Source organism: Lepisma saccharinum, chromosome 24, assembly GCF_977018435.1.
Source record: "Lepisma saccharinum chromosome 24, izLepSacc3.1, whole genome shotgun sequence".
NCBI classification, from domain to species: domain Eukaryota; kingdom Metazoa; phylum Arthropoda; class Insecta; order Zygentoma; family Lepismatidae; genus Lepisma; species Lepisma saccharinum.
The window spans coordinates 49594761-49611357 of NC_139252.1; the positions used below are offsets into that span (position 1 = coordinate 49594761).

The 16597-nt window shown below is 37.1% G+C and overlaps 1 protein-coding gene and 1 pseudogene across 3 annotated transcripts in view; both read left to right on the forward strand.

The window, feature by feature from the left end:
* Trm1 (tRNA methyltransferase 1) overlaps positions 1–16597 on the forward strand; it is a 43613-nt gene that overhangs the window by 19856 nt on the left and 7160 nt on the right. For all 3 annotated transcript variants that reach the window (XM_083111019.1, XM_083111018.1, XM_083111017.1), the window contains exon 7: positions 4450–4603. In XM_083111019.1, the coding sequence (XP_082967145.1) occupies positions 4450–4603 (154 nt within the window). The remainder of the gene's footprint in view (positions 1–4449; positions 4604–16597) is intronic.
* LOC145978406 (26S proteasome non-ATPase regulatory subunit 11 pseudogene) lies at positions 10849–12003 on the forward strand (annotated as a pseudogene).

Genomic DNA, 16597 nt, shown 5'->3' on the forward strand with positions numbered 1-16597 from the left:
TTAAAAGTGCCTTAGTGTGATAGCCTGAGGTGAAACACGTCTGTTAGTGACACGTGACACCAACAGTGTTGCCAGTGTCCCTCGTAATATTGTGAAAACATCAATTTTTGGAACAGCCCATTTATTCCCTTCTGCAATGTTTTAGAAACTTCGTCAAAGTTCTTTTTCTGTCAAATTCATTAGATGGCCATCCAAATTGTTCGTTGGTATTGTGAAATGTTGCAATAATTTACCTCAGTGAGTTCTGTGCATCAATATACACGCAACACTTTGCTTATTTGTTATTAAAACATGCATGTTCTTACATATGTTTGTCTCTCTAAATTTTCCCAATATACAGGGCATTCTCTTGGCAGAAAGCGTTTCTTCTCATTCCGTTTCGCTATTCCATTATACGGTCGTAAACACCGGGTTGCGTGACTTTTCGGACACTCTTTATAAATGTAATGTAAATCAAATAATTCTTTTGTGTTTGCCTTGCATAGTCAATAAAATCTCTAAAATGTTCATAGTCACATTCATTGTAAATGAATGTCCATTGTGTGAAATTGTATAAAGCATTGAAGACACAAACCTATTTTGCACTTTTTACACACAGTTCTTTTCAGCACGTGAGCATGATTCACCAGTTCCTTGCCATGGTAGGCAATCATTCCTTCATCACAAGATGAAGATGAAATGTTTATCTCAATCTATCCAATAGTGGTCACAGTTTCCACATTTTATCTCTAGTGTTAACCTTATTACTATCTACAAAATGAATAAATGCTTCTATTTGAAGAAATTTGTAATGACATGTGGAATCATGAAACAGAGACCTTCATGTTTCGGAGTCATTTTTTTTTCTCCGAAATTTGTACTTTTTTTTCCTTTTCGGTGATATTTTCCCAAAATTAACATTTTTATTTTAGCACACTTTTCTGTCAATTGTATCTAAAATTATATGTTCATTGTGATTTTAAAGTACTATGTTAAATTGTAGATCTCTTGGCCTATACCCATTCATAACAGTAACAAATTTTGTGGAAGTTATTTTCACTTGTAAGTCATTAGTGCATCTGACCACCATATGAGAGGCCTGGGTTTGATCCCTGGCGGGGGAACCCGGGACAGATCAGGCACCCACCCAGCATCGTATAAAGTGGGTACCTGGAGGAAACTCGGGATGGTAAAGGCAGCCAGAGGCATGGTGCTGATCACATCACCCCACACACCCTATACACCTTCATCCGCATGGTGCAAAGCACAGAAGAGCACTTTACTTTTACTTTGATCTTTTTTTCTTTTTTTTTTTTTCCTCGTGACTGACATTGAGGCTGTCTAACACTCGATCTCTGCCAATAGTGCCACTTTGCTCTTTTAACGCAAAACATTTCTCGCACAACAAATTTCAATATTTAGGCTCTCATGCGCACACAATTACCCATCAGAAGCTTAACACTTTGCTCAGTGATGCAAAATGTACCTCTAGAAGATGAAAATCCTGGGAAATGTCCATTTACACATTGTTTCATGTATCTGCTAGGATAATTCCATGTATAATAAATACACACCATGGTTCTTTGGTTCACAATTTTGGAAAATATGCATGGTATGCATATGTAAATGTGGTAAAAAAATTTCTTTAAGCTTAAAACACAAGAATGTTGTTTTTTCAGTATTTTTAATTTTTTATCCACAAAATGTTTTGAAATTCATGAAAAAGGCAACATTTCGCACTTTATCCCAAATTTGCATTATTTTGTGATTTTAATTGGATGATAATGTTATCAAAATAGTCTAACGCAGCACATTCAAAACACTTTTCTGTAATAATTAACATTTTTTGTAACATTTGCAAAAAATCAAGGTCCTTAATTGAATCATTGTATTACACATATCTTCTTTTTCATCCAAAAAAACATTGATCAAAAGTTGCAAAACGACCTACATATCTCAAATTTCATTTTTACGCAAAGTCGCAGTGGTCTACAGACTTGTTCACGCCAGTTTGATACATACCGGAAATAACTCCTACTTCCTTCTTGGCGCGAAGACGTTGCCACGTTTAAAGTGTAACAAATTAAAAACAGCAGACACTTACGCTTTCGCTACACACTTCGTTCTCGCGGTCGCCAAGAGATCTCATCCAGCTTTGTCGGAAAATGACAATTGAAACAAACAAAACAGTCGGTTACTGACAAAGCCCGCCGCATGGCTTACAGCTTCACCTCTCTGGCTTCACACTCATTGTTTACTTTCAATTCTCAGTAGTATTCGAATATTCTCTTCCGCAAATTAACAATATTTTCGCTTTCTTTTGATTCCGTTACATCTGTACTACTGAACAATCACGATATTTCTATGTTTAGAAAGTAATATATGCTCTTGGTAAATCCACAATTTCATAATTATTTAAATGATACATATTAGCAATGGTATTTAAAATGAAAGAAGAAAAAAACATTGCTTAATGTGAGTTAACCAAAGAATCAGGGCATTTTCGGATCACGGTTCATATTCGAAGAAAAAAACTGTACAAAATTAAAAGAAAAGAGGTAGTTATTAACCATGTTGTCGTGTAATCGAGTAAAGTGTTTGATTCCCGTAGAGTCATATGGACAATGGTTTGGATTCCATTTTATAGTATAGTCTCGATTAGGTTATCTGAGAATAAAGTGAACTTTAAACAAACTTGTTCAATTAAATCGAGAACACGGAACAAATGGTTTTTTTTTTTGCACGGTCCTTCATCTAATTAATGAAAAGTAGCAATTAAAATTTTACATATTTCAAAAATGTGTACAGGAACCTTTAAAGTTATTTTTAAAACGTATATGTTGTTACGTTTACGCCGTAAAGTTGAGAGTGACATTTTAGGAAAATAATGTTCGTCTTTGATGGTTTTATGAAGTTTTCCCAAAGTAGGTAGCTCATTTTCCCTATACATAACATACACTGTCCTCGTAATAGCGGCCTGGGTAAAACTATCATATTTTTCAAGACGAATCGCCCCATATCATTCTTCTTCTTACTTGGTGCAGAAAGTTTCCCTCTTTGTTTTCATTAAAGTCTTTCTTAATTTTAATAATAGTCGACCTCTGACATAGCTATCCCCGTTGCTTCAGATGTCATTTGAGTGGCAGTCTTCATTGTGTCGATGCCGCCAATAATTCCTTTGCCCGGAAATAGGCATACACGTTCAACACTGTTCGGCTGAGGACAAACATTTATTTGCCTTTTCTTGTGCTATTTCTTGTAGCATTCTGGAGAAAGAATGCCATTGTTCTCCTTGCTCACTTCATGCACTCTGCACTCGAACACAACAATAAATAATAATTAATGAAATAGAAACAACAATGAAACACGAATAAATCAAGAAACTAACGAAAACACAGAAGAACACCGCAATAAAATCACAAGCAGATAGATTTCAGAGCATGCTTTTCACCCTCGGAACGTCAATCCGTTAAAATTCACAGAACGGAAAATGCATTGCAAGTGGTTGCAACACCTGTGTTGAGACCTCTACCGTCCAGTAGACGACAGAGAATCAGAGCTTTAGCTCAGCAAGCGCATAAGAGGGCTGGCGGAGAGAAAATCTGAGAGATCTGACATCGTTGCTCTCTGCCCCCACCTCACCTCTCCGTTGCACTACCCCCACACTCGCATAGAAACTGATGTGAAGCGCTTCCGGTATGTACCGACCTAGGCTGAACAGGACCTTAGTTGGTAGGGCATCTGACTGCCACACAGGAGACCTGGGTTCAATTCCCAGGGTGGTTGATCTAAGTTCAGAATTTTTATGGCCTTGTCCCCACATAAAGCAGCTCCGGGGTTCACCCAGCCTCAAATCGGTGGGTACTGGGAGTGCAACCCTGTGGTGTGGAGGGGCTGCAAAGATGACTGGAACGTGGTGCTGATTACATCACCTTGAAAATGGCCGAGATTGAGAATGTGTGGGACCCTACCCATACATCCCCTAAATGTGCTTTCATGACACGTTGTTATATGCAGCACGGGGAACTTTGACTTTACCTATGCAAAACAACTAGAGTAGAAGACTTGTATCTTTGCAGGTGAACATTGACCACGACTGGCTGCGCAGTAGCAAAGGGAAGAGCTACCAGCCGCCTTAGCCAATGGGTATCATTCTCCTCTAACTTTGTAAGAGCTGTCGACCACTCAATGGCGAGTAGGTAGCATCTATGGACATGTATCTGCGTGAATTAGTCAAGGTCACCCGCAGAGATACAGCTCGTCAACTACAGTTTTCCACTGATTGACTAAATTTCTCACTTTTTCCATTTTTGTAACTAGGCAAAAGTTATCGAGAATTTTGATATTTCCATGCATAACTAAGCTCTTAAAATTGTAACTAGCAATGTCTATCAGTACTATCAAGAAACTCTAAATGTAATTCCATAAGTGACTATAATATTCCGTAATGATATGCTTATTGTTTTTCAGCAAGTTGTCCATGGTGTACCAATGCACAGGCTGTGAAACTCAAACATTGCAACCATTAGGCCAAGTGAGGCACACAGGAAAGTCAAAAAAATATGGACTCCCAAGTGGCCCTCCTGTTGATAGGCTCTGCAAGCATTGTGGACATACACACCATGTAGGTAAAGTGTACTGATATGTTTAGCTTACTTGAAATGCAGTGCCAATTTGGGTGATTTAGAATCACTTTTAAACTGTAGGTGTAATCTTGAGTTACGTATGTGCATAAATACACACACACATATGTAAGTGCATACCAACATAAAATTTTCAGATACCCATAACCGATATTCTATCGAGTCAATGTAAAATTCCAAATGCTCCTTGAAGAGCCTTCTTAATAATGAATGTTAAGAGATAACTGCAATGCAAAAGAAGTTGCATATTTAGACATTTGCTGTAAAAGAAAAAGGGTAGGGCATGGACATTATATGTTTTTATCCATAAAAATTTAACAAAATTGCAGAATGTTGCACTATAGATATATCACATCAGTAAAATTATCATTAATTTTACCAATAAACATATTGAAGCAACATGATGCACATACTGAGAAAACAGTGCAGTACGAGCGATGCACAAGCGACTCATGATTATTGTTGTGCCACTTCAGTACGAAAGGTTGCATTTTCATTAATTTCTCCCGTTTCATTTCCAAGTGACACGTGTCGCCTGTCGCTTTAGTGTGAAAGCTCCTGTAATATATCCATTGTAAGAACAACACAAAATATAATATGTTCATAAATGATCGTTCATCCATGCACAACACACACATTTCTTTCGTTAAAATAAAAATGTTATTACAGTCAACTCTCGATACAACGGCCTTTCACAGTTCCCGGAAAAAGGGTCATTGTTTCGAAGGGGTCGTTATTGGAATTTGCACCAAATTTCAGCTTAAAGGGAGCTCAAACGGACATAAAGATGCCTAGGAGATGGTAACACCATGTATCCTGGTAGTTATACAACCTGTTATGTACATGACGCATGTTGTGAGAACGAAAATAGAACATGAAAACTTTTTCATAAAAAAGGATTTAAAATAATGTTACTTTCTTTCAATTGTGCACCGTCTTTGCTCTTCCAGGAAATTCTTACAATTCTAGTTCATGAGAAACCCATTTGCACTGAGACCTATGGAAAGGAAAACAATATCTCGCTTATTGCAAGCGAAACTCGAAGAATCTTGACACCAGTCAGACTGGCGCCAGCAAAAATCGGGAGATATCTGTCAGAATGAAGGTTGGATTTTATACGGGTCTACTGGAGCATTGTCTGTTACAAGATTAACTGGTAAGATTAGATCTCTCGGGAGAAACAACACAACCTTTCTAGGCACAAAAAAAAAAGGTATGGGCTGTAAATTTCCTTCTGGTTCAGCAGTGTAAAATACATCGTAAAAGAAGGTCACGTTTTCTTTGCTTCAACCAACTTCATTCACTTCCCCCCACCCCTCTCCCATTCAAGGGAGCAGTCCAAACTCCTTCCTTGACTTGCATTGTAATCCAGCATGAAAAAGGAAACGTGCAACTTGCGATCTGTTTTCACCAGGTGCGTATTCTAGGACACGTCATTAAAAAACAAGGTCGCAATAATCATTCGGGTTTGGAATTGAATTTCACTTTAAACTGTATATTTAGTCCCGATTAGCCCATCAGCATAAAATGAACTTAAAACAAGCTTTATGAAACTGCGCATTTTCACATATCAAAATGGTAGATCGTTATTTACTCGCACATTAATCGACGATTTTTTTTTTCCCACATGAATGGTTCTGAAGAAAAGAATTAAATTTACAGTTTTGCTTATCAGAACAGAAGGTGCTGAACATGAAGTTGTTTTAACTCTTGTTTTCCTTTCTAGAGATCGAATTTGGATATCGTCAAATCAAAACAGCTTTGCGAGATTCAAAACAATAACTTTTTCCTTCTGCTGGATGAGTCATTGCTGTTATCAGCAAGCAAGAGCTTTGCAGACGCTAGACAAAACACTGGCGCCAGGTGCAGCGGCTGGAAGTTCGAGCAACAGGTGGCGGAAGAGAAAAATGAGACGGAACTTTTAACAGCAGTGTAAAGAAGAAAGAAATGACCCTTGTTTTACGTTTTACCATGCAACAGAATAATATGGGCAATATTTCCTATGCAGACAACAGCATAAAAAAAAATAGGACCTTTTATTCTGCAATTATCAACATTGCCGTGCACACCAGTGGCGGAGAATGAGCTGGGGAAAGGGGTGCACTTTTTTATTTTTTTTTACTTGTTCTATGGTTTTTGTTCGTTTTGAAGAATATATCCAGAACTGGTTGCCCCATTTCAGACGTCAAAGGAAAGGAAATAGGTCCTCTTCCACTCTCGCCTGCAATTAGCCCGTGTGCACACACGAGCAAGAAAATCGTGGCTGAAACAATCGGCAACGCCCCTCCCCCCATGTTTGCTAACAGGAAAAGAGGGAGAAGTCAGTCAGCCAACGGAACAATTTTTTGGCAGATATTACGACATCGACACAATTAGGAAAACGTATGAAGTGGGATTATGATGCACGTAAGATCGAAGTAAACTTTTATGGAAACCTGGATGACAACGCATTAAGCAGGTTGACGATCTTTAGTTGGCCTATGTGGTTTTGATTATCTCTAACAGTTTCGCTTTTTTATGAAGTGTTACAGGGAAAAAAGAACACATTTTGAATGAAAGTGGTTACTGAAAGTTGTCAGCTACAAGGCCAATAGTTGCCCACTCACGGGAACCTTCTGAACTCTAGGTCAGAGCTGTACAGACGGGCCAAACTTCCAGGTGCTACGTGTCTGTATTTTGGAACCTTCCTGCGATCTTATCTCTCAAGCTGCTGTATTTATCGATGAAATGTGCCATACACATGGCAAAGACTGCAAGTCCAGCGGTTATTTTGGTCTGCTCCCCCCCCCTCCCCCGCAAGTTTTCAGCAGCTCTTAGGACAAGGAAACAAGTCAAGGTCAATTTAAAATAACATCAAAGCACATTCGATCTTCTCTTCTCGCGTATCCAAGAGCAAGAGTGGCAAAACAAGCCTGGCGCGTTGGGTAGCAGCTGTCTGGTGCGGGGTAACATTGGTGCACTTGACGGAGGGGAGGGCAGAGGTCAAGTGCTATTGGATATCACTCAAAATGGTGTAGTGGTGTTTATTTTTAGTTCAGACCCAATTGTGAGCGGTAGAGCGCTCTTGAAGGAAATGAGTGGAAAAAAAAAACGCATTTTTCGTCCGATTTCCTTCAATTTTTTAACTTTTTTCTAAATTTTTCACGGTTCCCGGGAAAAGGGTCGTTACTTCGAGAGGGTCGTTATACCCGGGGTCGTAGAATCGAGAGTTGACTGTAGTTATATTTCCACCTTAAAAACGTGCCGGTATAGCATATTGTTGCATATTGCCAGAAAATAAGCACTGCACGTAAAGACACATAGCATACATAGATAAAACTGTTAAAACATAGCTTCCTTCCAGTATTGGCAGTGTAAACATATCGCCGGCTGAATACTATTTTGTCATATGACCATTCACACTAACTTGAGCTGATGAAAGTTTGACTTTTGTGAATTTAGAATACACTACAAGATTTATACAGACATTTTATTATTGTTGATAATTCACACCACCTGACAATCAGATACGCCACTTCAGAACATGACACATTATCCTGTATGGAACACAATAACATATCTCAGAGGAATAGTGGAGATATAACAAAACAGCATTCAGGTGGCGATATAGTTTTACGTATGTTTTAGACTCCATTTTTACCTTGACAGTGCCGGCAGGAAGTCTGCAAAATGTCAGTTTTTATCAGTTTTATCTGCACTCTGTAAAGGAAAAATAGCGACACTTGCTCGAATATGGTTTTCACAAGATTATGAAGTGAATTAAAACAATAAGAAAAGCAGGATTTGTCAACCAGACAAATTTGTGAAGGAGCGTTTCCGAATGCATTAGTAAACTGTAGAACGAGCAGGGGTGCTGAAGCGTTGCAAGGGAGCCGATAGGAGGGAATGAGGGAGACAGGAGGCAACATCGGTCGTGTTTGTTCAATGGAAAACCTCTCATCATGTGATGCCTCTATCACTCCCTTCTATCATCGAAGAAGAAACTGGAGGTGGTTTTGCGAAAATGATAACATTTATCCAACACCCCCAGTTCTTTTCTATTTTCATTTATTTATTTGTTTTAATGCAAGAGGCTCTCTCTGGTGCTACTCTGTTGCTTTTGATGTGCATTGTGCAGGGGGAAGTTCGCATCGCACGAAGCACCAGAGGGAGCCTCTTGCATTGAAACATACAAAAATAAATGAAAATAGAAAATAACTGGGGGGTGTTGGTTAATGAATCTTGTAAAAATCATATCCAAGCAAGTGTCGCTATTATTTCTTTACAGAGTGTATATTTGAACTGTGTATCTTTTAAATTCCTGGTTATTTACTGGTAAGATGAACATATCCACTCAACATGTGGGTGTTGGAAGCTATCTATGCAAATACGTGGCCTGTCTAAAAAGTATCCAACTTTATGCCAGGAAAAGAAAGCCACTTGCCTGGTATGGTTCACGTCCTAATCCCCTTCAAAGTAGCCCCCTTGGGATTTCACACACTTAACCTAACAAGGCTGCCCTTGTTGGAAGCACTCCTGGAATGACTCTCAACTCCGCCGTCGCGTTACGCATAATGTCCTCTCGGCTGTCGAAAGAGGAACTTTTCAGTGTAGATTTTAGCTTCAGGAACAACCAGAAGTCACAAGTAGCCATGTCCATCATCTTCATCTCCAGTTATCATGATGAAACTCTGCATCTCTGTTGATGGTCTCCAGCATGTCTTGTGTGATGTCACGTCGAAGTACTCGCTGCTGCTGCGAAAGCAGCTTGGGCACAAGTTTTGCTACTACCTTGTGCATGCCTAAATCCTCCCATAAAACTGAATGCACAGAATCTTTGCTGATACCAATGTAATCAGCAATTACCTTACTGTCAAACTACAATCTTCCATTATGAAAGACCTCAGTTTCTCAACATTTTCTGCATTCTGACTTGTTGATGGTCTCCCAGAACGCTGATCACTCTCCGTCGAAGTGCGGCCATTTTTGAAGTGCTGGTTCCAGTCCTTTATTTGGGTAACTCCCATAGTATCATTGCCATACACCTGTTGAATATTGTGAATTGTTTCCGTTTTCATCTCCCCCAAGCTTCTGCCAAAACTTGATGCAGTATCTCTGCTCCATCATCCGTCATCCCAGCAACCAAGGAAATGCGACATTACACAGAAACACTACCTCACTCTATTATCTGATGGCATCTGCATTAACTAGCTAGTAAATGAATATTGCATTATCTAAAATGAAATGTTATGAGAAATAAGACTAAGTGAGTGAAATATTTTCTGCATTTTGGATATGAATAAGCCAAATGTGAAGTTTTGAAAATTGAAGAATGGAAGCCATCTTGTAGACCGGATTGAGGAATTTGACATGTTGAGTGTGCTCAGATGTAGAACTGAGGCATACTCAAATATTTAGTGAAGGACTTGCTCTGTCTCACAAGGAGATAATAAAGAAATTTTTTCTACATATAAATAACATTTATATGTTATAAATGTTCTTGTAAACAATTGCATAATTTGATGCTCTTATAACATTTGTTATTTCTAGTTATTTTATCAATGTAATAATTATAAAAATATTTATTATTGTATGAACATAAACACTGTTCATCAGCATATGTAAGCTGGTATTCCTTTTCAACATATATCCGTAGCTTCCTACTGAGCTATTACATTGATTTGAATTTTTGACAGGTATATACATAAAATGATGTGCCAATCAAGACTTCATATTTAACCGAGGACATTTATCAAAGTGATTGATTAGTGAGATAGTTTAGACTGAATTGTCTTCTCGATATTTAGTCACACTTTCTTCTCTTTTCATCACATTCCATCGTCATATATTTAAGATTATGAGACGTCAGGTGATTAGTTGAAAAGGTTCTAGCTTATAATAACCTTTGTATTGTTTTGCTTCTTGTTCTGGTTTCTGAGGTTAGGTGTTTTTACCTTTAAATATGTCAGATCCAAAGGGTGATTTCTGCTTGGCAGATGTTATGGCTGCTCTCAATGCTATCAAGGATGGCCAAACAGATCTTAAAGCTAATCAGGAGGATCTCAAAACTAATCAGGAGGATCTCAAAGCTAATCAGGACAAGACTAATGCTCAATTGACAGAGCTGAATGATATTATTAAAACTAGTATCTCAGAAGTCAGAGTGTTCAGAGGTGAAATCAAAGCTACCTGTACAGAGCTTAGAGAAGAGATCAAAGATGAACTTGAGGTGGGCAAAAAGACAAAAATGGCGGCAGTTATATGTGTGGTAAGAGCCCAGTCAACGTCAGTCTCGAATAAGTTGGACGAAATAGATGATCTGTCCAGGCTTCTGCAAGAACAGGAAAATGAAAGTGAAGAAGATGCAATTCGTCTCAAAGAACAAAGTATCTTGAAACTAGGAGAGACTTACAAGAGAGATGGCAAAGCAAAAGAACTGTCTGAACTTATTAAGCAGATGAGACCCTTCCTCTGCACCATTAGTAAGGCGAAGGCAGCAAAATTGGTTCGTGCTCTGGTTGACATGTTCTTGGATCTGGAAGCCAGCTTTGGCAGTAAAGTTCAGTTGTGCAAGGAGTGCATCGAGTGTGCAAAACAAGAGAAAAAGACTATCCTCCGGCAGTATTTGGAAGCCTGCCTAATAGCTTTGTATTTTGACACTGGAATGTTTACTGAAGCTCTTCACTTGGGATCGACCTTATTAAGAGAACTGAATAAGTTTGATGACAAAATGTTATTGCTAGAGGTTCAACTTCTAGAAAGTAAAACTTACCATGCCTTGAGTAATCTTCCAAAAGCACGTGCAGCACTTACCTCAGCTCGGACTACAGCTAATTCAATATATTGCCCTCCAAAACTACAAGCATCGCTTGATATGCAGTCAGGCATTCTTCATGCTGCTGATGAGATAGACTTCAAAACAGCATACTCTTACTTCTATGAAGCATTTGAAGGCTATGATAGTGTGGAAAGCTCAAAGGCTTTGACTGCATTGAAGTACATGCTGCTGTCTAAAATAATGTTGAACACACCAGAAGATGTGCAGCAGATCATAAGCGGGAAACTGGCTCTGAAGTATGCCGGAAGTGCAATTGAAGCTATGAAGTGTGTTGCTCAAGCAAGTCTTAAGAGATCTCTGGTAGACTTTCAGGAGGCTGTGGATAAGTTTAAAGAAGAACTGGAAAATGATCCAATTGTTCGAGCACATTTAGACAGCCTTTATGACACAGTGTTGGAACAAAACCTTTGTCAAATCATCGAACCTTATTCTCGTGTTCAGGTGGATTAAGTTTCAAAATGCATTAACATACCTGTAAACCAAGTAGAGAAGAAACTTTCACAAATGATTTTGGACAAGAAGTTTCACGGTGTTCTAGACCAAGGTGAAGGGGTGTTTCCCTAAAGTGTTTCAAATGTCCAGTTGAAGGATACAATTAGAAAAGGCACCAAACTTAAATTGAAACAAATTAATAAGACTGTTTTCACCAATTGCCCAGGTGCAAGGAGAAAAGTAACAACTCATCCTAAACATGTTCGTAAAAGAACATTCAGGCAGCGATGTTTGAAATTATGGAGGAGAAAATTTAGTCTAGAAGCATTCCATGCTTACTCCTCACATATTTGTACTTTGACTATGATAGCATACTTGATCATGCATCGTACACATGTACGCAGAAGATGTCACGATGATGTCATGAAGTTAAAGTTAACTTCAAAGTTGTAATGTCGTAGACTTACATTTCAATCATTTGATTACTTACCTGTAATGTATCTTTTCAAAGGCATTGTTGCAGTGTGCAGACATGTCTTACTGTATTTTATCAGATATGTGTCTGAAAATTACTTGATGTGTAAAGATTGTTACATACTTATAGTACTTATCATTTGTGATTAAGTTCAGAATTACAGTAATATGAACTATGAGTGTTGTAACATTCTTATGTGGTTGCATATATTTGGAAAAAGTATGTTATGAAACATACATAGTTTTATGAGTATGTGAATATGAAACATACAGTTTAGCAAAATAACTTTATTGTGTACATGTAACATCTGATACGAAGAGTTATCTTGAATACTTTCACTATGACAGTATCAGTATATGTTTTAGTTTGGATATTGTCGATGGAGTAAGGTCAGTGGTTACATAGCTTGACATGTTGAGTCATGAATATAGTTCTGTTTCAATGCTGAAATCAATCGATCACATATGCAAACCCTAAAGTTGAAAAATATTATCAAAGATTCTTTGTTTAAAGAAAAGAATTACACTTTACTTTGTTCTGTGTGAACATAAAGTATAACTTAGTGGCCTAAGGATAGGTTCACATGCTTCCGATATCATGTGAAGTAAAGACATGTCGACTTCGAAGTGTTAAAAGGGGATGTTGAAGAAACCGAAGACAGGTTTCATCCAAACACAGAAAAGTCTCGGAGCATTAAGCCTTAAAAGGTTCAATATAATAATTTGGAATTTTATATTGTTTATCTCAGATTGCACGGTGATGGTAGGGAGAGTAGTTAGAACGCTCACACCCGATGGTAACCTGTTGTCTAGGTAAAGTAGGGGAATATTAATAAAGGGGTTCATGCATATTTATTCACTTTGTTCAGCAGCCTGATTCTTCTGTTGGAATACACTGTTAGCAATAAAAGTGCGGTAATTTGGGCACATATATTTATGAGTCTCATAATCGTAAATATATGACGATGGAACGTGATGAAAAGAGAAGAAAGTGTGACTAAATATCGAGAAGACAATTCAGTCTAAACTATCTCACTAATCAATCACTTTGATAAATGTCCTCGGTTAAATATGAAGTCTTGATTGGCACATCATTTTATGTATATACCTGTCAAAAATTCAAATCAATGTAATAGCTCAGTAGGAAGCTACGGATATATGTTGAAAAGGAATACCAGCTTACATATGCTGACGAACAGTGTTTATGTTCATACAATAATAAATATTTTTATAATTATTACATTGATAAAATAACTAGAAATAACAAATGTTATAAGAGCATCAAATTATGCAATTGTTTACAAGAACATTTATAACATATAAATGTTATTTATATGTAGAAAAAATTTCTTTATTATCTCCTTGTGAGACAGAGCAAGTCCTTCACTAAATATTTGAGTATGCCTCAGTTCTACATCTGAGCACACTCAACATGTCAAATTCCTCAATCCGGTCTACAAGATGGCTTCCATTCTTCAATTTTCAAAACTTCACATTTGGCTTATTCATATCCAAAATGCAGAAAATATTTCACTCACTTAGTCTTATTTCTCATAACATTTCATTTTAGATAATGCAATATTCATTTACTAGCTAGTTAATGCAGATGCCATCAGATAATAATTTCCTGCTCTCAATTATTAAACTAGGCACTTTACACCAGTTCCAAATCTTTCCTTTTTCGTTATACAGATTATTCCATTATAAAAGCATTTTCAAGCTTCTGTTATCAACAAAATGTCTCTTTATAGTTTAAAGAAACTATTAAAGATTAACTTGTAAAGTATAATCTTTCAAAATATCCAGATTTATACAAATATCCATCCTTCACCAATAGCCACATTTTTACTTATCTTCCATCCATCTTGAGATTTTTTTAAAGTCACAGGCAACTAGTATTAGAGCAACTAGTTCAAGCCAGATTTTTTAGTATGTGTTATCTTCAATTGTTTTTGTTTTATATTTTTGTCCATAAGTGCTTAACAGCTTGAATGTTTATGTTGTAAATGTACATATTTGCTCTGTTACAGCTATTTTACTATGCATATCACAATATACTTATCTAATGATTACAATTACCATTTTTTGAATGTTGATACAAAATACCAAGTATGACATCATATTAGACATTGAACAATTTTAAAGAGTTGACCTTTGTATATAAACCTTGATGCCAATGCAAATGTAGACAATTTCAATAAATTTAATTATAAATTTGAATGTAACTTATCTTGCTTGCCTGAAAGAACACATATGATTGAAGATATTTGTTTTTTCATATTGTCAGTCAAAAATAACTGTTATGAATATGAATTCAGAATCTTGCACAATTTGATAATTTTGTCATGATATACAAATTGGCTTTTTTAAACATCATATTTAATGAAATTGGTTTAAGTAGTAATTTCAGACATTTAATTGTATTATTTGAATAAAATTTTGAACAATCATATGACTATTATTATAGATATTGCACAAATGTGGAACACTGAACTTAACCTAACCATTTTCAAATGTTCTTATGACAATGTATTAATTTTATTGTCATAACTCGCCAGCTGCCTCTCATCGACTGATGGTTCCAACATGCCCAGCAACGTGCACGAAGGTTTCCTTCACCTATATGCAGAGCCTAGCCAACCTTCCATAGATATTTTCCGCGGGAAAAGAAAAGGTCGTATACTTTTTAGACAGGCCACATGTGTGTATAAAGTTAACTTTAAAAAACAAACATTGAATTCATTCATGAATAATAATACTAATGTATAATGAATCTTTCAGGTAGTTACCTAAATCTGATTGTTGAATTCACAATTATGTTAAAAACTACAACATAAGTAAGTGTCATGAGTTTGTAGTTTCTGGAAAATACATTCAAGTGGTTGCAAAATGAATTTCAAATTTATTACTTGTCTGATAGAAGAAGGGTGGTTCAAGCACCAGTAGCAAACCACTCAAAAGAAAAGTAGTTTTTAGCTGTCTCCAAAGATCAGAATATCTTGAAAATATGGAATAATCTTTAACATTACTCGACTGCTCAGTCGAAAGAGTGTGCATTCATCCTCTACAGTTTATTGCTTATTACCAGGAAACAGATTTATATGTACTAAAAATGTAAATACATATTTAGTTATTTTCACCAAAATATGGAGTTAACTATGGACTTAAAATTGTAAAAATTTATCTTCTTAATAATATTAGACACTACAGAAGCTACTTAAAATACAGTACACTTACATTGACATTAATTATAAAACAACACAAATATGTCTTCATTTTCTGTTTCCAAAACAATGAATAACAAAATTTGGTTCTAAGTCTGGAGTGGATACTAAAGCCCTGATTCTCTATTGTTGACAACAATTGTAAATAAACAGGAATTTCAAGCGTTATACAAGTGTTGGGAGGTGTAAAATAAAATAAAAAATAAAAACATTATTGTTCGGGTGATAGAAATATAATTATTAATGCAATTGAAAGGTATAAAATAGGTCGTAAACTTTTGTTTGTTTAACGTCACTTCGGACTTTGTCAGTTATTTGCAAGAAATTCATCTAATTCTTTTGGTCACACGGGCACATGTAGTTACTGCGTGAATATGGAGTATATGTTGAGAAATGTTGTGAAAGATGGGAATAATATGTATAAGGTGCCACCAAATGAAAAGGCACATTTCCATGTACAGAGTTTATTACTGACATTGACTACACATATTCGCCGTATGAGGTAAGGCACTTATCCCACTTGGGTACCAACTGATGAATGCCTTGGTAGAAGAAGTCCTTGTGTTGTGAGCGGCATCCTCTGAGGTGTTTCTTCATTGGGCTGAAAATGTGGAAATCGCATGGACTCAAGTCAGGACTGTAATCAGGGTGCTTAAAAACTTCCCAACCGAAGGATTCAACAGGTCCTGTGTTTGAATGGCGACATGGGGATGAGCATTATTGTGGAGTAAAATGATGCCTGTGCTGAACTTGCTGGGTCGCTTATGCTTTATTGCTGTCCGCAGACGACGCAGTGTTTCGCAGTACGTGTTGGCATTAGGTGTGTCCTTTTGGAAGGAACTCCACTAGAAGGGGACCACGGCCATCGAAGAATACGGTCACCATGATCTTGCTGGCTGATGATGTTGCCCGACATTTCTCAGCTCAGCACAGGCATCATTTTACTGCACGGTAATGCTCGTCCCCATGTCGCCATTCAAACACAGGACCTGTTGAATTCCTTCAGTTGGGAAGTGCTCAACCACCCT